Raw genomic sequence first — 23,082 nt, forward strand, 5'->3', positions numbered from 1 at the left:
TAGACTCCATCTTCTGTGTTTCTCCAGCAGCCAAGAAGGTTCTGAATGATACACTCCAGGGGAGCGTGTTAGACTCCAAGTGGTGTGAGAAGAGAAAGCTTTTAAAATCTCAGTGTTTATCAAAAGGGACAACGATTTTAAAAGGTTGAGAAACACATTTTAGGTAGAGTGAATTGGTTTAATTGGGGATGGAGGCTGGTTAAGGCCTGGTGAAATTCAGAAGCAGGAAATCAATAAGCAATTAATAAAAAAAAGAAAAGCATAGGAGGGTCAGTGATGGGGAAAGCCTGTTGGGGAGAGAGTTGGGGAGGATTGGTGGAGTTCAGGGCCTCCTTCCTTCGCGAACAGCCACTCGATGTCCCTGCTCGTTCTGCCTAGCTGCTGGAGAAGTCTTTCTGGAGGCAGCACTAATTGTCTGCCAAGAAAAAAAAACAACTCTTCCTTTCTTGAGTCCTTCTGTGGCTAGGGTTTAACTGAACTGAAATGCTATCTCTTGTCTCCTTGCCTTTTGAATGCTGTTACTTAGGCTGAAGTTCTGATGGTCTGAGATAGCTAAACTGGTTTCTAACAAGCAGTCAGCAATGCTTGCTTTCTGATAAATACATTTTTTAAAATTTTGTTTCCTTTGGTCTTTCTGCCGCCATGTTATATTATTAAGTGTTTTGATTTGCAGATCCTGCCAGTGTTATCTGGCTTCTGATTGGAAATGTTATATATCAGGAAACTGAAGCAGTTATTTCGGATTTGGAACAACATTCTTGGGGAGAATAGAAAGTGTTCACTATAGTATAAAAAGGAAAGGAACTTTAGCTTTAGCCTTTCATATGCAAAATCTACACATAATAGCAAAAGACATTCAGGGCATATTAAAAAATAAATACCTTGCAAAATTCTCTGCTTATATATAAGAATAAGGGATGTTTAGGTAGTTGAATTCCCTAGCAATACTCATTTTCTAAAAAATCTATTTCTTTTATTTTGGTTTGTTTCTTTCCCTCTCATTGCTCTTTGAGGGGGAAGTCATTTTCTTTAACTTTGCCTACTTCCCGGTGTGTTCTTTCTGGATTCTTTTCAAGCCTTTCCTATCTCAGTCCCATTCAAATGTCCCATTCCCCAGAGTCCTACCAATAAATATGTCAGCTAAATAAGAATAGCTTCCCACACTTGCCCTTCATGTGGGCAGTAATGGCAAGCCTGGGGTTGGTGTCATTGCAGAGAGACCAGCCCAATCACAGTGGCTGTCCTACCAATCAGTATTTCACATGCTTGTGTAGAAGTTGACCACTTATACAGTTGATTCTGCCATCAGGGAATATGTTTCCATAAAGTCAAATATGTCAAATAGTCTATTTGCCCCACTGGCCCCGAATTTCATCATTTGCACATTTTCTAATTGAAGAACATTCTTGTCATAAAGGACAACATGAAAATGATGTGCAAAATTGCTTGCCACAGCGCTAAATCACCAAAAGCACACAAATTGACATTCAAATTACATTAATAATAAAATGACTGAATAGGAATGGGTTGGCAAATATATCTTGAAATAAGCAGCCATTTCTATTATTCCCAAATTCTGCTTTACTTGATACCTTGTTAGCAGCTGTTGATAGCCATTGTGTTTAAATATACATTATGGCCTAATTTTGAAAATGTATTTTATATTTAGTCACAAAGCAGAAATGCCTGAAATTTGAAGGTGTTTACTCCCATAATTTTGAAATTACAGCATCAAATCTCCTAAATGACCTAATCGTGACATATTCGTACACCCCCTAGCATTAGCTGTGTTTGGTTTCCCAGGCTTTTTAACTCAAGGTACATTACTAAGTGAATGGGTTAATGTTGATGCACCTTGGAATTTCAGCCATCCCTAAACATGCATTTTCATGCAATTAAAAGATTACGGGCTTATAAACTGCCTTTCATATTCTTCCTGATTCTTGCAATTTCAACTTTTTAGAAGGGCTTTCAAAATAGTTCATGCAATGATATGTATGGCTAAAGGAACTGCTATGCCTGGAAAGAAAACAAAGAACTTATTTCAGTTTGACATGAGGCAAGCTGAGGGCATCTGTACTTTCTCCTGCCTTACAAATGCTCTGAGATGGAGGTGATCTTCCAGTCCTTAGAGAGTCTGACGCAAAAGCAGCTTCCCTGGCAGGCTGCGGTGCGGCGTCGAAAGTGTCTGTCTCTGTCTCTTCGGGGCCCACCTCTTCATCAGTTATGAACAATTTGGATTCCCTCCATTTGGGGTAAAAATCTTGGCTGCCTCTGGAGCCACTGGACTCACTCCCTGAAAGCTGTATGTTCAGTTCCTCAGTCGACCTGATCAGGTTTTGTACAGACAAAGATTTGCCCAAGTCCTTCGGCACCATGGGGCGGACAGACAACAGAGTTTCTCCTCCCATGTCAAAGCTTTTCCTCAGAGAACGGTCCTTGGTCAGATTTGACTGTGCAACCTGAACATTTTCCTTGGAGGCAACAAGGCAGGTGGTGACGTCAGAAATGCTTTCCTGTAAGCCTGCGGGGTTCGGGTGCAGGGTCTCTGGCCTGGGCAGATGCTTGATGGCTGGGAGAGGAGGTGGGATCTGTAAAGTTGTTGGGGCTGCTGGCTTGGGTGCCGTGTTTATTTGGTTTGCAATGTTGTTGGTGGCCACCACTGCAGAGCCATCGCTTTGACTCATTGGCACCTGTGTTGCTTGACTATGCATAGTAGGGCTAAGCGCGTAGAAGGTCTGAGCACTGAACTCATTTGGCGTCAGAATGAGCTGCAGGCCTCTCGAGATGTTGGCACTAGCTGATCTGGATAAGCAGCCACTGTTCTGTGCGGAACTGGACAGGTCTTTGCTATCCACGGGGCTCTGATAGTCAGATGTCTGTTCACATTCAAAAGGTGGGATCTGGAATGAAGCCAAAGTGAGGGCGGAGGCAGAGCCTTTCCGGAGGACCTGTTGGTAGATGTCGAGTAGGCAGTCCAGCTTGGACTCGATGGACTGTACCTAGAAGTGGGAAAAATGGGTACACATGAATATAACCTGTTATTTATTTTTTTTATTTTTATTTTTTATTTTTTTGAGACAGAGTCTCCCTTTGTTGCCCAGGCTAGAGTGAGTGCCATGGTTGGTGTCAGCCTAGCTCACAGCAACCTCAATCTCCTGGGCTCAAGCAATCCTCCTGCCTCAGCCTCCCGAGTAGCTGGGACTACAGGCATGCGCCACCATGCCCGGCTAATTTTTTCTATATATATTAGTTGGCCAATTAATTTCTTTCTATTTATAGTAGAGACAGGGTCTCGCTCTTGCTCAGGATGGTTTCGAACTCCTGACCTCGAGCAATCCGCCCGCCTCGGCCTCCCAGAGTGCTAGGATTACAGGCGTGAGCCACCGCGCCCAGCCTATAACCTGTTATTAAGAATAAACTTCACTTCTAGAATTAAGAAGTGAAATCAGGGTGTGCCAATACAGTTAAATCAAAATTAAGTCTAAAGTACAAGGCAATCTTCACCCTTAGTGAATGTACCTAGCAGTGGAGGAGAATTTAGGGGTAGAGAGAGGCTTTGGCTTGTATACAATCTCCATTGGCACCTCTCCCTCCTGTTTCTTTTAAAATGGACAATTGATGTTCTCAAAAATCATGTAAGCACTATGAAAATGCAACCTCAAGACTCCCCATTCCAATCAGATTGCCTTTCCTGAGCTCTTCTATGAAGGCATTTTGGAATTCTACTGAAGTCTAGTAACGAATTTATTCTATCATGAAATCAAGACCTTAAGTATCAATCTAGATGATTCTGAATGTAAAAATAAAGGTACAAGATGTTTCAGAACTAATACTTGAAATATTTATCATTAAACTTCTCAGAAATTGTCTTTGTATGTGAGGATACAGCCTCAGGGTTAAACGTTCAATGTGTCATCTTAATTATAATAAGATTTTGTTTTATTTTTAAAAAGAGTGACCAAAAGAGAGACAATGAAAATAACCAAAATACAAATGAAAAATAGATCTTTGTTATTTTACTATTGAAAATCTATAGCTGCTTCCAGTTAAGTATTAATTGATGAGATGAAATTTTCTATTCCTCATATGGAAATCCAAAGGTATGTTAGAGAACACTGCCTATACACAAAGAAAATTTACTTATATATTTATTTATTTTCCCAGCCTCCAGAATTGTGAGAAGGAAATTTAATTTCATTCATTCTTTCTTGATGTTATTTATTTTATTAATAAGATATATTAATTGCTATAATACATCTAATTGCCTATAATCAATTTTGATTTGAAAAATTCTGGCTAGAAAGTTAACCAATGTATTATACCTGTTTTTCAACCTTGACCACCCGGCCGAGCATACTGAGGTCATCTGTGGTCTCATGTTCTGCCATTATTTTTTCTCGGCTCTTCTTATCTGATGTGATTTGCCCTTTTCCAAGAATTTGATCAACACTGTCAGAGAAAGAGGAGATCTGATTACGAGTGTTGAAGGTGGAGCTTACCCTAGGCCAGAAGGAAGTGTTTTGAAAAAAAAATTAAATACAATTATCTTCAATTTACAAAAGATGAAATAAGGATGAACTTGTTCCAGTTGATGTGCTTATTTTGGTAACATGAGAATACACATGACATTAATTTTGTCATTATTCTGGTCAAGACGAAACCACTTATGGGGGAATCTTCTAGAGGAAAAACTCTCCTTCACTACAAAGTAATTTGTTTCTGCCTGTGATCAGGTAGTTCCTGAATTCAACCACTTCAAAATATGACAAAATCGAGATTATGATTATTTTGCATTAATAGAATAGATTATTCAAAGAGCATTTATTGTACATCTGATATGTGGAAGATGAGCAGACAAGAAAGCTACTACGGTCTTTTCCTTTTGGAATTTAAGTTGAAGAATATACATGAGCTAGAGACTCAAGATTAGTTCTATAAATTCTGTAACAGTTCCAACTTTATAAAAACCTGGGAGCCATAGTTTTTTTCCTTCAGAACTTTGAGCTGTTGTTTTAGATAGTTCCATTAAAATATTTGGAAGACCATGGCCCCTAGGTAGAGATTGTAACATGACCACAGGATGAGTTATAGCAATTTCCAAGAAACTTGATCAGCCTAAATGAGAATTTCCTTTTTTTTTTTTTTTTCTGGTGTGTTTTCCCTGAATTGAATTCTCAGGGGTATTGACTCAACTTTACTGTTTACTTTGTCTACACAGAAACATAGTGTCTACTTTCTGCCTTGATATCTAATCTATTAAGTTTCAAGCTCTACAATAGCAGTCCTCAACCATTTTGGCACCAGGGACCGGTTTCAGGGAAAACAATTTTTCCACAGAGTGGGGGAGGGGGAGGCGGAACTCAGGCAGTGGCGCGAGCAATGGGGTGCGGCTGTAAATAGAGATGAAGCTTCTCTGGCCCACTGCTCACCTCCTGCTGTGCTAATAGATATCAGTCCATGGCCCAGGGTTTGGGCACAGCAGCTCTACAAGGAGTGGGTCATTATTTCATTCATCTCTGGATGTCCACAGTTCCTGGCATACATAATGGGCTCAGTAATTATCTGCCTAATGTATGAACAAACTGTGACCTGTGTAATGGATGACGAGGTGTTTTTACAAAGGGCTTAGGATATGCCTCACACTGGAGTAAGTGTGTTGTGGGGATATAAAAAAATGTGAAAACTCAGTCCTTGCTTTTTAGGAACTTTCAGTCACAATGCTAATTTGTGCTGATAATGAAGCAAGACTCAAAAAATGGAATTGACTAAATATTTTGGCTTCAAGATAACACAATCAACCATATGTAGTTGGAATTAACATACTAAACTCATTTTTTTTTTAAGAGATGTGGCCTCACTTTGTTGCCCAGGCTGGAGTGCAGTGGCAAGATCATAGCTCACTGCAGGCCTGAGGTCCTGGGCTCAAGCGATCCTCCCGCTTTAGCGCCCTGAGTAGCTGGGATCGCAGGGGTGCACCGCCACACTTTAAAAAAATGGCTGAACTCATTTTTTAAAATCACTCAAAAAGGTGCTATTGGAAGGACAGTGTATGTCCAGCACTGTACAGGTCACAAATGAAGGAAATGAAGATTCTGAGTGCTCATATTATGCTCTGTAGTAGATTCTAAATGCTGTAGGTGGTCAGAGTGGAGAAAGGTCTGTCTTTATGAGCTGGATAGTTGGGTAAAGCTTCATGAAGGAGAAAGACTAACTGATTTCTCAAGGATGGTTAGGATTTAGATAATAACAAAAACAATAGCAGTGGCAGCAATAACATAAACATCAGCAACAACCATTAACATTTATCGGGCACTTGATTCCAGGCCTGTTAACATGTTATGAGTCACATGTATTAATTCATTCAATGCTCATGAACTCTGTGTGGTAAGAACTAACATCCTCCTCATTTTCATAGATGAAGAAATGGAGACAGTTGGATGCTTTTAATTCCTGATATACTCAATGTTAAAAGCAAATGTCCAGTTGCCCACTAAAAATGAATTAAAGATATAGAATTCAGAGGTTTTCTCTACTAAACAGAAGTTCCTCCTAGATAGTTTCTATGCCCATTCCTTCACAGCGAATAACACTTTCATTGCTTACCGTGTTTGAAGGCTTTTAATTCTACACAACATGTCCAGGTGACCAGCGGAATATTGTTCGATGACATCTTTTACATCATATGGGCGTAATGTTTCCTTAAACTTCCGTTTTGCAACATGAAATTTCATAATTCTGTATAAGTAATATATTACATATTAATCCTCATAACTTTAATAAAAGAAGTTATCAAATAGTTTACTAGTAAGTATAAGAGACTGAAAAGTCACACATCAAATTATTTAAGGCTTCTGCAGAAATGTAATACAAAAGTTTGAGATTATATGGATAATTTAAGGACATCTCACGTGAGGCATATCTTAAGAGCAGAAAAACACACTAAAAAAGAAACTGAATATTAAGTGTTGTGCCTTTTTTTTTTTTTATTTAGACAGAATCTCACTTTGTTGCCCATGCTAGAGTGAGTGCCGTGGCATCAGCCTAGCTCACAGCAACCTCAAACTCCTGGGCTCAAGCAATCCTTCTGCCTCAGCCTGCCATGTAGCTGGGACTACAGGCATGCGCCACCATGCGCAGCTAATTTTTTTGTATATATATTTTTTAGTTAATTAATTTTTTTCTATTTTTAGTAGAGATGGGGTCTCGCTCAGGCTCGTTTCGAACTCTTGACCTTGAGCGATCCTCTCGCCTCGGCCTCCCAGAGTGCTAGAATTACAGGCGTGAGCCACCATGCCCGGCCTGTTGTGCCTTTTTAATGTCCATTGAAATCCTGAATTAAGTCAAAGTCACAATTGCAAAGATGTGGAAACAACCAAGTGCCCATCAATACATAAGTGGAGTAATAAAATGTGGTATATGTATATCATGGAGTTCTACTCAGCCACAAAAAACAATGCGGATCTCTACCTCTTGTAATATCCTGGATAGAGCTGGAGCCCATTCTACTAAGTGAAGTATCCCAAGAATGGAAAAACAAGCACCACATGTAGTCACCATCAAACTGGTTTTAACTGACCAACACTTAAGTGCACATATAGTAATAACATTCGTAGGGTTTTGGGCTAGTGGCAGGGGAGGAGGGGATGGGTATATTCACACCTAATGGATGTGGTGCACATCGTCTGGGGGATGGACACGTTTGAAACTCTGACTCGGGTGGGGCAAAGGCAATATATGTAACCTAAACGTTTGTACCCCGTAATATGCTGAAATAATAATAACAATAATCTCATTCCTTTGAAAAAACAAAACAAAAAGCAATTCTAACTTTTCCATGTGATCCCCAGAAATCCAAGATATAACACCTCATGATAGCATCCCTTAAAAAATATAAAGGTTGTAAAATGGTCTTTTAGGTAACTATTAACACATGCATTTTTGAGATGCAAATATGTTTGCAAAATTCTCTTATTCTCTTTAGAGAAATGTATGCTAATATGAAAATTGGTGAATATTTTCATAAATTATTTCTGCAGGATACTGCTGGATTAGCTACCCAAGTTCCTTTCGTTTTGAACACAACACTCTTATTCACTAGGCTTGGGTGCCTAAGCTTTTTGCAACCAGAGATTTCTTATTACAATGCCTCCTCCAACGTGGACTCCATATTTTAAAATAATATTTCTGCCGGGCGAGGTGGCTCACGCCTGTAATCCTAGCACTCTGGAAGGCCAAGGCCAGAGGATCACTCAAAGTCAAGAGTTTGAAACCACCCTGAGCAAGAGTGAGACCCCATCTCTATTAAAAATAGAAACAAATTAATTGGTCAACTAAAAGTATATAGAACAAATTAGCCGGGCATGGTGGTGTATGCCTGTAGTTCCAGCTACTTAGGAGGCTGAGGCAGGAGGATTGCTTGAGCCCAGGAGTTTGAGGTTGCTGTGAGCTAGTCTGATGCCATGGCACTCTAGCCTGGGCAATAGAGTGAGACTCTGTCTAAAAGAAAACCCCCCAAAAAACAATATTTCATCAATAAATTCCACGATGTCATCAATAGCTAATCTACTTAAGATTAATCCTGCAATGACTTGATAAAATTCCTGATGAAAACAAAGAAACATAACATTCTAATTAGCAGCCTTATAGCAGGTAAATGTTAAAACCCGTTAGTGTTTTTCAACTATTAAATGGCTCATAGACTCCCATTATCATACTCATAGATCCCAGGCTGGGAGTCAGTCAACTAGGCTCTAAGAACCGGTATTTATTGTCCCTTAGTGGAAAGTGGATAGATTAGGAACAAATGTAGAGTTTACAAAGAAAATACCTATTATCTATCCTAAGTAATAGCTGATTTCAAGAAATCCAAATTGTTTTATAGGTTAAGAAGCCCAAACCCTACCTTGTAATAGTGTTATTAACTTCAAATTAATTATATCCTAATCATTACTGAATCATTTATGCATAATATTCTTACCCCATCTTGCTACCACATTTTCTTTATCAACCCCTTCTTTATTCAGGATAGATTTTTTTCCTCCTTAAAGACATTTAAGCAAAACTCTTCAGCAGAAAGTAAAGAAAATCTATATTTTAATTTAACTTGTCAGTATTTGGCTTTGGTTTCAAATTTGTTTACCAGCATTTAGGTTTCATCAGGGCTAGACTAATATATCGAAAAACTGAGAAAAATAGTGAAATAAGTAACCTGTGAAGTTTCAGAACTTGAGTAATTATTATGTAAATATGTTTCCCCATACCAGACTATCAATTAGGTAAAGGCAGAGATGAGAGCCTTTTTTTTTTTTTTTTTGAGACAAAGTCTCTCTGTTGCCCTGGCTACTAGAGTGAGTGCCCTGGCATCAGCCTAGCTCACAGCAACCTCAAACTCCTAGGCTCAAGCAATCTGCTGCCTCAGCCTCCCAAGTAGCTGGGACTACAGGCTTGCACCACCATGCCTGGCTAATTATATATATATATATTTAGTTGTTCAGCTAATTTCTTTCTATTTTTTTTAGTAGAGATGGGGTCTGGCTCTTGCTCAGGCTGGTCTGGAACTCCTGAGCTCAAAAGATCTGCCCGCCTTGGCCTTCCAGAGTGCTAGGATTACAGGTGTGAGCCACCATGCCTGGCTTGTTTTCCCTTTTATCATAAGTTCTAAGGGCCCTCTGCTTAGTCTACCCCAGTTGTGAGATATATATACCAGTCTCATTGTAGTCTGTTAGTTTTGCTTTACAATGTGTATTTCCTGGCATCATGAACAAAAAGCTACACAATTAGTCTTTGAGAAGAGAAGGAGAGAGTAGATCATTTTCTGGTTATTTTGGGGAAGAAAGAAGCTCAGTGTTCAATAAATCTGGACTTCACAAAAAATATGAGGGTGCTGAAAGTTGAGGGAAATGTCTGAAAGTAGCTGTTGGACCATGAATTAAAAAAGTCTTTCAGTTCTTCAATTTTTGTTTCTCTCCAAAACCATTACATTTCATATATTGAAGGTCTTTTAAAAAAATTTTTTTTTTTTAATTTTGGGCCTTCTGGTAAGGACCGGAAGACCTGCTAGACAAATTCTAAAAGCGCTGCAACACTATTGAGGGTCTTAACTACAAAATAAAGGGGAGAAGGGGAGAGCTGGGGGCTAGGGCATCTTTGGTGGCAGGTGGAAGAGTGAGAGCTGATTTCATGTCTTAGTTCTCACATAAGCTAGTCCCAACATTCTGTGTCTTGACTCTGCAAACATATCTGGGCATGAGTCCAGAGCAACACAAAGTCTAGACAAGGAGCAGAAGGCTTCTTCTATAAAGGGCCAAGTAGTAAATATTTAATGCATTATGGGTCAGAGGGTCTCTGTGGAAACTACTCAACTCTGCCATTGTAGCTTGAAAGCAGCCACAGGACAACAAACAAACAAGTGAGTATAGATATGTTCCAATAAAACTTTATTTACAAAACTAAGCCTTGGGTTAGATTTTGACCCCTGGCTGTAATTTGCCAACCCTTTGTCTAGGTAAGGAGAGCTATGAAGAAATGCCATGAAGGCAGAAATAAATGAAAGCTCATGAACTGGCCCGGGGAAGGGGCGAGAGACCTTGGTGGGCTCTTACATGCTTACAAAAGAAGTTTAATATGATCTATGTGTTTCCTGGTAGAAAGGAATATTTGAACAAATCATTCCAGAGTAAAATTAAGATCTTTAAAATACACTGAATGATTAAGTGGACAATAATACGAGGCATAAAACCACAATGAGATACCACCTTACCCCTATCAGAATGGCCATTATTAAAAAGTCAAAAAACAATCGATGTTGGCACAGATGTGGTGAAAAGGAAATGTTTATACACTGTTGGTGGGGCTGTAAATTAGTACAACCTCTTTAGAAAATGGTGTGAAGATCCTCAAGAAACTAAAAGTAGATCTACCATTTGATCCAGCAATCCCACTACTGGGTATCTATCCAAAGGAAAAGAAAGCATTGATATGAAAACGATAGCTGCACCTGTATGTTTGTTGAAGCACAATTTACAATAGCAAAGGTATAGAACCAACCTAAGTGTCCAGCAAGTGATAAGCGGATAAAGAAAATGTGAGATACACACACACATACATATAATATACACATACACACACACATCATGGAATATAACTTAACCATAAAAAAGAAGGAAATAATGTCTTCCGCATCAACTTGGATGGAACTGGAGGCCATTATTTTAAGTGAAGTAACTCAGGAATGGAAAATAAAGTACCACATGGTCTCACTTAAAAGTGAGAGCTAGGCCGGGCACGGTGGCTCACGCCTGTAATCCCAGCACTCTGGGAGGCCGAGACGGGCGGATTGCTCGAGGTCAGGAGTTCGAAACCAGCCTGAGCAAGAGCGAGACCCCGTCTCTACGATAAATAGAAAGAAATTAATTGGCCAACTAATATATATATAGAAAAAATGAGCCGGGCATGGTGGCGCATGCCTGTAGTCCCAGCTACATGGGAGGCTGAGGCAGGAGGATTGCTTGAACCCAGGAGATTGAGGTTGCTGTGAGCTAGGCTGATGCCATGGCACTCACTCTAGCCTGGGCAACAAAGCGAGACTATATCTCAAAAAAAAAAAAAAGTGAGAGCTAAACTATGGGTACACATTGTCATACAAAATGGAATTATGGACACTGGATACTCCAAATGGGAGGAAGTGAGGGATGAAAAATTACCTTTTGGGTACAAGGTACACTTTTTGAGTGATGGGTACACTAAAAGCCTAGATCTCACTGCTATACAATATATTCATGTAGCAAAACTGCACTTGTACCCCTTAAATATACTGAAATAAAAATAAAACAAAATAAATAATACTAGGCAGCACTTTGTAGCATAACCTATGGGAAAGCTACTATTGCTGTCTCCATTTAGTGCAGATAAAGAAATCGACACATAGAGAGGTTAAGTAACTTGACTGATGTTAAACAGCTAGGCAGGCCGGGCGCGGTGGCTCACGCCTGTAATCCTAGCTCTCTGGGAGGCCGAGGCGGGCGGATTGCTCGAGGTCAGGAGATCGAAACCAGCCTGAGCAAGAGCGAGACCCCGTCTCTACTATAAATAGAAAGAAACTAATTGGCCAACTAATATATATAGAAAAAATTAGCCGGGCATGGTGGCTCATGCCTGTAGTCCCAGCTACTTGGGAGGCTGAGACAGAAGGATCGCTTGAGCCCAGGAGTTGGAGGTTGCTGTGAGCTAGGCTGACGCCACGGCACTCACTCTAGCCTAGGCAACAAAGCGAGACTCTGTCTCAAAAAAAAAAAAAAAAAAAAAAAAATAAACAGCTAGGTGTGAAATTAGAATATGAACAAGTTTGCCTCCAGTGTTCAGCTCTTAATCATAATGTTCTACTATTGCCTTAATATTAAGATCTTAATATTGTAATACAAAATAACAACTAAAAAGACACTTTGATCTGACATAAATCTTTTTACTTACATGTGCCTGGCATAGAGTAGGTACTCGATAAACCTCTGCTAAGTGAATGGCCTGTTCTCACTGGTATTGTTGGACAGGCCCTTGCAGGATCAACAAAAGGCTGAGGAGTAAGGCACACACTCACTGGCTTCTTTTCTTCATGAGGGTAAATTGCACCACTGGGGCCAATACAGCAGCAAAGAACAAAAGACCTGTAAAGTCCTTTGATGCCGTTGGTGACTAAGTCGCTAGGAATCTAATAAACCTATTGCAGGAAACTGACATGCCCCCGTAGTACCACTAGAGGGTGGAAAAGATTCATCACAAACTTAAACTCGCACCTCCTTTTGAAAAGTCTGCTCATATAATTTTCTGAGCACGAAGAAATAGCTAAAGCAAAGTTAAACTCTGGGTAGAATATATCTATATATACACACAAACACATGTGCACTTATAAGGAAGTGTAGGTGCATTTGTTGTGCTGCCACGAGTTATAAAATCTTGCAAAAGTCTTGTTCCAGTCCTCTAAATCGGGGTAAAAACATTGCATATGAATATGAAGAGATAAGAATGATGAGAAAACAGAAGCAGCAGTGACTGCTGCCGCCACCAAACAGATGGACGGGCCCGGCCAGCAGCCAAACCATGTGCAGGGTGGAGAGGGCTCAGCCGACTGTGAACCAAAGAGGCAGCATGATTGACTGTCAAGACAGCAGTGCTTCCCAAGCTTGGCTGCTAGTTGGAATCACCCGGGGAACTTTAAAAAATGCTGATGCCTGGGTCCCAACTCTAGAAATTCTGTCGTAATAAGTGCAGAGATTTTAAACTGCAGCCAAGGCTGAGAGCCACTGAAGTGGAGGCGGGATTGGGGTGGTGGTGCAGGGTTGTGGGAGTGGAGCCATCCCCGCCCTCATGCAAAGACCTTATCATGATTTATGCGGGTTTGCTTAAGTCGCTCATGCCAGACCCATCGGCAGACTGTTAGTGTGTCTTGGGGTCAGCCCTCTAATCAGAACCGAAATGCTTCCCACCTACCCTTCCCTGAGTGAGGTCTGAAGTTTCCTGCAAGAAGTAGTTAAGAAGTCCCATTAATTTTTCAAAGGATTACTTTGGAAAGGAAAGGGAGTGCCAAGGTGAGTGATTCATTCATTCTTTCAATAAATATTCATTGAGCACCTACGATATTGTGCTGGGGACTGCCAGGAGCTGACGGAACCGAAGGAGCCTCCTACACGATGGCGATAATTGCTTGGTCTCCATTCTCTTCCTCTCTACAGCACACCGTGAGCTCTGAAAGGATTCGAGAGCTTCATTTGTCCAGAGCCTGGGGCTCTCTAGCCGAGCTATGTGCCTGCTTCCCCAAGAGATGCCTGATGAGTGGTACTCAAGAATTCATCCATCTGTTCATTCACCCACCCACCAGACATTTATTGAGTGCCTACTGTGTGCCAGCCTCTGTGCCGGATGCCAGGCATATAATGGTGAAGAAATAAATCCTGTTGCTGGAGCACTTCCAGTCTAGTAGGACAGACAGACAAGTAGACAGTTATAATTCGCTTTGAAGTGCAAGGCGTTGGGAAGCCCAGGTCAACATGGGAATGCAGAAGAGGGGAGTTTAACCCAGACTGGTAGAAGTGATAGGAAATGATTTCTGCAGGAGATGATAGTCCTTTACCTGCTCTGCATCCCCCTCTTTGGGGATATTACTAAGTTTCTCAAGACTGCTGAAATGGCCCCCTGGTGTTTCCATGTTTATGGGGTGGATGTGTGTTGCCACCTTTCCCCTAACTGACTCCTCTCCTTACTTTTTGTTGGTTAGTTGAATTGGTTTACTTTACAGACATGCATTCTATATCCCCATGCGATGGTCTGAGTGTGTTCTGCAAAACTCATGTTAAACCTGAATTTCCAATGTGGCAATATTGAGAGGTGGGACCTTTAAGAGGTGACTGGATCCTGAAGGCTCTGCCCTCATGAATGGATTAATCCATTTATGGATTAATAGATTAATGGGTTAATGGGTTACCATGGGAGGGGAACTGGTGGCTTTTAAGAAAATGAAGAGTGACCTGAGCTGGCACTTAGCATGCTCAGACCCCTTGCCATGTGATGCCCTGTGCCATTTTGGGACACACAGAGTCTCCACCAGCAAGAAGGCTCTCACCAGTTGCACCATCTTGACCTTGGACTTCCCAGCCTCCACAGCTGCAAGAAATAAATTCTTTTTTAAAAAATGAATTACTGTCTTTGGGGAAATTAATCTATTAATCCATAAATAGATTAATCCATTCATGAGGGCAGAGCCCTTATGATCCATTTACTTTTCCCAGTTTGAAAATTTTATCTTCTGATTTCTGATTATCCATGAGAAATACAGCATCTATCTGCCTTAAAAGTCAAGGCCTCAGGGCTTGTCATTGAGGTCACCCAGAGCTTTTTCTTGTTAAATTTATTTTATTATATTTATTTTTTTTTGAGATAGAGTCTTACTCTATTGCCTGGGCTAGAGTGCCATGGCATCAGCCTAGCTCACAGCAACCTCAAACTCCTGGGCTCAAGCAATCCTTTTGCCTTCAGCTTCCCGAGTAGCTGGGACTACAGGCATGTACCACCATGTCTGGCTAATTTTTTATATTTTTAGTAGAGACAGGGTCTTGCTCTTGCTCAGGCTAGTCTTGAACTCCTGACCTCAAGCAATCCTCCTTCTTCAGCCTCCCAAAGTGCTAGGATTACAGGTGTGAGTCACCTCGACCAGCCACCCAGAGCTTTTTTATTACTGAATTTCTTGTAAGACAGCCCTCTCTCAATTTTTAGAGACTGGCCAAGGTACGATAATGGAGCAAATCCATTCTAGGGCTACAGAACTTGATAATTTGGATCACTTGTTAGAATATTTATTAATGTTGTTTTCCTGTTAATACAAAAACACAATTCAACAATACAGATTTGCATTTGTGTATACAGTATTTAAACTTGGACAACCCTGCAAAGCAAGTTATAGAATTATATATCTAAGGCTCCTCCATGCTTCTTTCTTCCCAGATTGGTCTACTAGACAGTGATCAAGGAACCCTGAATGTATTGATTGGTCTCATTTTCTTGCTTTTAACTCCTAATAGAGACATATAAGGCTCTATTGTGTACAGCCTGATGTCCTTACTGTAGGAACAAGTAGATACCTCATTTGGCAGACGTAGGACATTAAGACAAGTTCTGTGGCCACACTGTTTCCACCACTGAGAGTGAAGTAAGCTATTCTAATGCTTGTCATTATTGTTCTTTATATGCAGGGTCCAGTAGGCTCTTCTGTAGATTTTGTTGTGTTTTCTTTTACTAGTATAAGAGTAATAAAGTCTAAGCAAGAACTTCAGGATCCAGGTAAGTCTGTAAATGGTTGACTTTATCCCCAGGATTTTGTGAGCATTGATATGGTAACTAAATTTGGGAATTTTGTTTTCCTAGGAGTATAAAATCCTGCATAAATTTTAAAGTGTGAGATGAATAAGTAAATAAATAAGTTGACCATACTTGTTGACTGCTCTTAGATATTTTTAGTCATGGCAAGAAATAGGAGATACAGTTTAAATTATAACCAAACAAAGGTTTAAAAGTCTCAGGTGCTACAAAGTAAGTGCCTCTTCAGTGAAAACACTAGTTCAATGCAGCCTCAGGGCAAAATGTGGCCACAGGTAATAACCTTCAAAACAAAAACAAACAAAAAGACTATTGAAGGGAATATATTAGCTGATTTTAAAGATATGTGCTAAATGATCCATAAAATGTTCTTCCAGTGGCACCCTTTATTGTAACATGTCATAGACTTGGCTGTCAAGAACGTCTTAATAGTGACTTGCAAACAAAGGCTCATCACCTCTGCTGAAATAGCAGAGATGCCATCAGCAAAATTAAGAACTGGTGATGATTAGACAGCTTGTACCTTTAACAAAGCCCACAATGGCAAACACGTGCCTCTTCTTCGCTGTTTGTGGGTATTCTTGTCTGAAGTATAAAGCAAGATTTAAGAAGGATTCAGAGCTGAGATTGCACTTTAGGGATAGTCAAGAGAATGGCCCTGTGCGTGCCTTTTAGAACAGGAAGAACATAAGGGCAAGAACGCTGGAAAACTCTGTCACCCAACCCAGGGTAACAGTGAGGCCTGATTTGCATACCCACTTCAGAAACTCCGAAATGTCATCAGTGGTTCTGCAGTTCACTGATCATATCTGAGCTATTTTGGAAGAGTTGATGAGTCTCTGCTAGTTACAAAGAAATTCTTGACACTTCATCTGTGTTCATATTAGAGTGAAAGATTCTGATAGATAATTTTAAAAAGCGTTTTGTTTACCACCTGGCTTCAAACCCTTTTCCCTCTGCTAAATTTTTCTCCAGAGTCGCTGATGACCTCTCTGTTGCCACTTTCAAAGGACCTTCTCACTCTTTATCTTCTTGACCTCTTAGCAGCATCGAGCACAGATGACATCTGCCTCCTGCTTGAAACACTTCCCTCCTCTGGCTCCTCTTCCGTCACACTCTCCTGGTTTTCCATCTGTCTGGTTGCTTTGAATCTGTCTCCTTCAGAGCCTTCTTCCTTTGGCAGCTCTTCACTTGTTTGTGAGCCTTAGCATTCTGTGTTGACCATCTTCTCTTTTTACTCCCTGGGGAGCGACTTCTATAAACCATGTATCTCTGTGCTGACAGCTACCAAGTTTATCCTCATTTCAGATTTTCCTCCTGGGCTTCAGATCCAGGGATCCACCTGCCTGTGGAGCCCGTGACTGTGAACCCTCGAACTCAACATTCACAATAATGCCCCATCGCCCCCCGAGCCAGTGTCTGTCTGACCAGGCATCCAGATATACCACCCTTGATTCCTCCTGCTCCCCCATTCCATCCTCTCCGACCTGTAAATATCCAGATCCTATCATGTTTTATGCCTGAAGTGCTCTGAAATCCATCCTTCACCACTCTCCATCATGACTACCTGGCTCAGGCCCCAGCAGACGCAGGTATTGTAACAACAATGGTCTCCTCTCTCCAATATGTTCTGTACATTGCAATCAGAGCCATCTTTCCAATTTTTGGAATAAAGCACCAACCTGATAAATTCACCTCTGTACTTAAAAACCTCCCCATATTCCTGTTCATCATAATGCTTCCTGCTCCTGTCTTCAGCCTCACCTCTACTCTCCTCCCCCCTACTAACACCCATATTTCCTAATGCTGCCTTCACCTTTGCTTTTTTGCAACTGCTGTTCTCTCTGCATAAAATCCTCCCTCCTTAGTAACCTGGCTACTCTCTATAAATCTACCAGATTTCTTTTTTTCCCTTCTTCCAGAAAGCCTTCCTGAATGCCACCTCCTACATAAGTGCTGACTTAGGTTGGCCCAAACCATCCTGCACTACAACCTGCCATAGTAGTGATCTGTTGCTCTGCATCGTAATTGACTCTATGTTTTTGGTAGCCCCTCACAACTCTAAGCAGGGGTTGATATTTTTTGTTAAGGTTTATTTCTGTGCCTGGTGCAGAGCTGAAGCTCAATAACTGTTTTTTGAGTGCATGCACCAACTCCCAGGGAGGAACTTTAAGGAGTCTGTAGTCAGGCCTCTGCAAGGGTCAGGGAGGTAGAGGAGGGAAGTAACTTCTCCCTTTAGAGGGTGCCTGGGAAGTCTTCAAGCTCACTCTGTGGAGGAATGGGGAGAGCTCTACTTGGAACATTGCCTCCTGATTGGGGGAAAAGATTGCTTTTCTAGCCCCAAGTAATTTCTCAGCCTAGGTGGTGGGGAGGAAACTTCAAGGGTAACAGCAAGTGCTTCCTGGGGAAGAGGGTGCTGGAAACATTTTGGAAGTTGGGAGCACCCCTCAGAAGTCGGAAAGAAGTGCTTCTTCCACGTGACTCGGTGGAGCTCAGAGAGGCAGGGTCGACTCAGAACAGAGGATGGGCAGTGGAGGCAGAATGCTGGAATGCATTAAGGAGTACAGATAACTCAACAGTAACAGTAATTAGCATCTACATAGTGCCCACCCTGTGTGCTCTGTTCTAAGTGCTTTGCAAATGTTTATTCATTTATTCATTCCTCACCACAATCCTAGAAGGCTGACACTATTACAACCCCCACTTCACCAATGAGGATTGGAGGCCCAGAGAGGGGATGTGAGTTGTTCAAGGTGGCACAGAGGCTGTTGTGTTTCTTGCACCATCTCTCCCAAATAGTGCTTGGGAGGGTGGTGGGGGGGAGTAGAATTAGCCAATGGTGCAGGGTAAAGTCAAGGTGCAACTTCAACTACAGATTTCAATACGTATTCAACCCAGACCTTATGTATCTATTCATTTGATTCTCTAAAAGGCTGGTCTGACCTGGGGAAGAAAAGATTGCATGCAATGAAGCACAGCAGGCATGGCGGGTATTCCATGGAGGCATTAAGAAGAGTTAAGACCAGGACACGGTCAACAGCTTCTTGTTCATTTCTCTTCAAAACTGTGAGTAATCTGCAGGAGGTGGTTTGGGTTCTATGCACAAGAACAGGTTGCACAGTATTCTGATCCAGTTCTTGATGATTGACAGAAAACATGGTTGTGTGAAGCAAGCTGACAAGAGAACAACTGCTGAGGATCTTGTTAAGAGTGGCATTAAAAATGTGGTTGGGGGACTGGAGACACTTCACCAACTGTTGGGTGCCAGTCCATGACGTGATCAGTGCTTAGAAACTATTAATAGCAATTTGACAGAGTAATTTTATACCTGTTGAGATAAATAATTTTAAGAATTAAAGAAAAAAAAAAAGAATAGCCTAATTCTAGGTATAGTAATTCTGTGAAAACAATGCTGGTAAGAAGCATGTAAGCTTTGCATTGCACTGTTTGAACAGCCAATGCTCTTTCCCCAAAAGCCAAATCCTTTCCACAGCACTTACGTGTTGCCTTGGTGTATGTATCTGAGAGCTTCCTTGCCAGGTCATTACAGGAAATTGTTACAAAATTTCTTTTGTATTTAAAAAAGTTATTATTCTGGGACTCTTTTAGAAATATGCAGTTGTGGTCTGGCATGGTGGCTGATGCCTGTAATTGTAGCACTCTGGGAAGCCAGAGAGGGAGGATCACTTGAGGTCAGGAGTTCGAGATCAGCCTGAGCAAATGCGAGACCCCTGTCTGTACTAAAAATACAAAAAATCCATTGGTTGGGTTTGGTGCAGCTGACAGGCAGTGGCTGGGCAGGGTAGCTAGCTACAAGGATGGCTGAGACTACAGCATTGATGCTGAGGGAGAGCCCCAGTATGAAAAAAGCAGTGTCACTGATAAATGCAATTGATATAGGAAGATTTCCACGGTTGCTCACTCGGATTCTTCAAAAAGTTCACTTGAAGGCTGAGAGCAGTTTCAGGGAAGAAGAGGAAGAAGAACTTCAAGTTGCATTTTCTCTAGAGAAACAAGATCTTCACCTAGTTCTTGAAACAATAGCATTTATTTTAGAACAGTCATGTGAAGCCAACAGCTTTGCAGCAGCAATTAGAGAACATCCATCTTACACAAGACAAAGCAGAAGCATTTGTGAACGCTTGGTCTTTGATGGGTCAAGAAATGGTTGAAAAGTTCACGCAGAGGATTCTTGCTCCCCAAGAGCTAGAGATTGTTGGATGGCAGCTTAACCTTCAAATGGCTCAGTCTGCTCAAGCAAAACTAAAATCTCCTCAAGCTGTGTTACAACTAGGAGTGAGCAATGAAGATTCAAAGAACCTAGAGAAAGTTCTTGTGGAATGCACTCACAAGGAGTTGTTTGATTTCTATACCAAGCTAGAGACCATACAAGCACAGCTGGATTCCCTTACATGAGGTATTCCAAGACTGTTTTTTCCATCACACTCCTGCTACCTCATTATTTTGCATTGAAGACAGATTGCCAGGTTGTGTTTTCTGAAGGATTCAGTGGCTTTCATTCTCTAAATTATATGGCTTATCACTTCTTAGACAACAGCCAAAGGAGATCACTGTTAACAGTACTGAGGCTCTAATATACTTTCTCTAGTTCTGTGAGCCAATAGCAATTGTTAAGAACGCTTTTGCTTTCTTACAAAAGTGAATAATGTTGCTTTACTGCCTGACCTGCTTATTTTTTGCATGCTTGATGACATCTTTATATATAAAGGAGGATCCATGGATACAAAGTATAATGTGTACCCTAGCAGAATACAGAGCTTTTGTTATTACGTTAATAAAATAGAACACAGCTAAGAAAATAGCCACATGCTATCAAATATATTATGGTGTTTTCCTTAAATACGATGTGTATATTTTGTTTGGGAAATAATATAGGAAAGAAATTTAAAATAGAGCTAGGAGTATTATATCAATTAATTTCAGTGTGAGCTTCTCTGTTAATTTTAATTTTTTTCTCTGAGGTTTAATGATTTATTAACAGTCCATGTTTTTATGTGTTTTTCTTTGTACTTCAAATTAATAATGATTCACTTCATACTGTGGGAGACAGATTCAGATCATGAATAAAAATAATTATAATGAGTTCTAAATGGGCATCCTTATTCAAATCTAGTAACTTTTATATTTTCTTCCTGTAAATGTTAATTGATTTCAGTCGTTAAAATTTGGCATCTTAGGTTGGACTAAAATGTGTAGTATTTTTTATTTTATGTATTTCATAGTATATTTTATGCTATGAATGCATGTAAATGTGAGTATAGTTGCCTGTAAAAAAATCAATTGAATTTTTTATGAATGAAATATATATCTTGTATTGTTTCCAGAGAGAGAGTGAGAGATTGATTCACACATGACTTTCTTCACATGAAGGATTTTTTTATTTTATTTTTTGAGACAAAGTCTTGCTCTGTTGCCTGGACTAGAGTGCCATGGCATCAGGCTAGCTCATAGCAACCTCAAACTCCTGGCCTCAGGTGATCCTCCTGCCTCAGCTTCTCAAAGTAGCTGGGACTACAGGCATGCACCACCGGCTAATTTTTTCTATATATATTTTTAGTTGGCTAATTTATTTCTTTCTATTTTTAGTAGAGACAGGGTCTTGCTCTTGCTCAGGCTGGTTTTGAACTCCTGACCTTAAGCAATCCTCCCACCTCGGCCTCCCAGAGTGCTAGGATTACAGGTGTGAGCCATCACGCCTGGCCACACGAAGGAATTTTATTTCAGAAATATCTTATAGTTAAATAAAACCATTGAAATTGAAGCAAATTTCTCATTTGAGGTATCTGGGTAATATCAGTGTTAAATGTCTCTCAAAAAATGGTCCGTATATGAAAAAAAATACAAAAAATTAGCTAGGCAACTAAAAATAGGAAAAATTAGCTGGGTGTGGTGATGCACACCTGTAGTCCCAGCTACTTGGGTGATTGAGGCAGGAGGATCACTTGAGACCAGGAGTTTGAGGTTGCTGTGAGCTAGGCTGACACCATGGCATTGCACTGTAGCCCAGGTGACAGAGCAAGATTCTGTCTCAAAAAAAGAGAGAAAAGAAATAGAAATATGCAGTGGTATATGACTTTCAAACATTTATTATTTCAAATAAAAAAACATATGTTAATTTTTGTTTGAGATTTTGCCCAAGATTCATATTTATGTAGTGTCTGCAATGCCAAGTGCTAGCATGAGAGGTAATAGTCAGCCTCTTCAGATATTCCCCAATAGCCAGATACTTGACATTTTGAAGGAACATATCCATATTATTATGGGGTATGTTTTTCAAACAGTGATAGGAAAACTGGCATCCTACTATGATATAGGGAAAAGTGAGTGTGTAGATTGCTCTAGAGTTTATCAATTTGTTTACAATTTTGTTTACTTCCCCACTAATTTTCTTTCCATTTAGAAACTAATTTCCACTCATGGATAAAAAGAAAGTTAACATTGTTTAAATTGCATCACTAATAAGATATAGTGTTTTTGTTAAAAATAAGTGCAATCTCCACTCCCAGAGGTGAGTTTGAAAACACATTTCCAGGAAATTTGTGCATTTCCATGAAATAATATTTTGTGAAAAATCTGTGATAATCCTGGAGGAAATTTACAAAACTAAGTTTTCTTCTGGGCAAAAGATATATTTTAGAAATAGTCTAAGAAATCATTGTTTGCTATGTACTATAAAAAGTGACATCATTCACTTAAAAAAAAGTCTCAGAGTGCATTTGGGTAATAGAATCCAGACAAGTTCAGAGTGTCCTTTTTTTCTTTCTTAGCTATATCTAATGTTAAAGAAGAGTGTCCTTTTTCCAGAATGTCATATATTTAGAATAAAAGAAAAAGAAAGGGAAAGTATTTTAAATTAAAAAAAAGAGTATCCTTAATTATCTCTAGAAAATGGCAGATGTTTAATAAATATTGATGACTGAAAATGAGAATTCTTACTCTGCTCTTTGTGAATGCAGTGATATTATTTTCCACACTGTCATCTTTGCCATGGAATACATATTTTTTGTTACAAATTTTAATTTTAATTTAGCTCTTACGAAAAACTATTATTATAAGAGCTACTAGAATACAAAAGGCCTATTCAAATATTCATATTAAGTATTCTGGCAACCAAAATATAACAAAGAAAATGGCAAAACAAAATTTCTGTTTTAGAGATGATTAAATAGATGGTACACATTTGCAATTAGTAATATA

At 40.1% G+C, this 23,082-nt stretch overlaps 1 protein-coding gene, 1 non-coding gene and 1 pseudogene across 6 annotated transcripts in view; 1 reads left to right on the forward strand and 2 right to left on the reverse strand.

Moving 5' to 3' along the window:
* Window positions 1–506: 506 nt before the first annotated feature.
* The window catches only part of KCNQ5 (potassium voltage-gated channel subfamily Q member 5), a 510,994-nt gene continuing 488,418 nt past the window's right edge, over window positions 507–23,082 (reverse strand). For all 5 annotated transcript variants that reach the window (XM_012754013.3, XM_012754011.3, XM_012754012.3 and 2 more), the window contains 3 exons: window positions 6,607–6,738; window positions 4,326–4,452; window positions 507–3,002 (listed from right to left, as the gene is read on the reverse strand). In XM_012754013.3, coding sequence (XP_012609467.2) covers window positions 2,040–3,002; window positions 4,326–4,452; window positions 6,607–6,738 — 1,222 coding nt within the window. In that variant the 3' untranslated portion in view covers window positions 507–2,039. The remainder of the gene's footprint in view (window positions 3,003–4,325; window positions 4,453–6,606; window positions 6,739–23,082) is intronic.
* LOC142871256 (U7 small nuclear RNA) lies at window positions 10,029–10,090 on the reverse strand. The gene has a single exon (XR_012919510.1). It is a non-coding gene; the product is annotated as a U7 small nuclear RNA (small nuclear RNA).
* LOC142870962 (COMM domain-containing protein 10 pseudogene) lies at window positions 19,683–20,280 on the forward strand (annotated as a pseudogene).

The sequence above is a fragment of the Microcebus murinus genome, chromosome 5 (genome assembly GCF_040939455.1).
Source record: "Microcebus murinus isolate Inina chromosome 5, M.murinus_Inina_mat1.0, whole genome shotgun sequence".
NCBI classification, from domain to species: Eukaryota; Metazoa; Chordata; class Mammalia; order Primates; family Cheirogaleidae; genus Microcebus; species Microcebus murinus.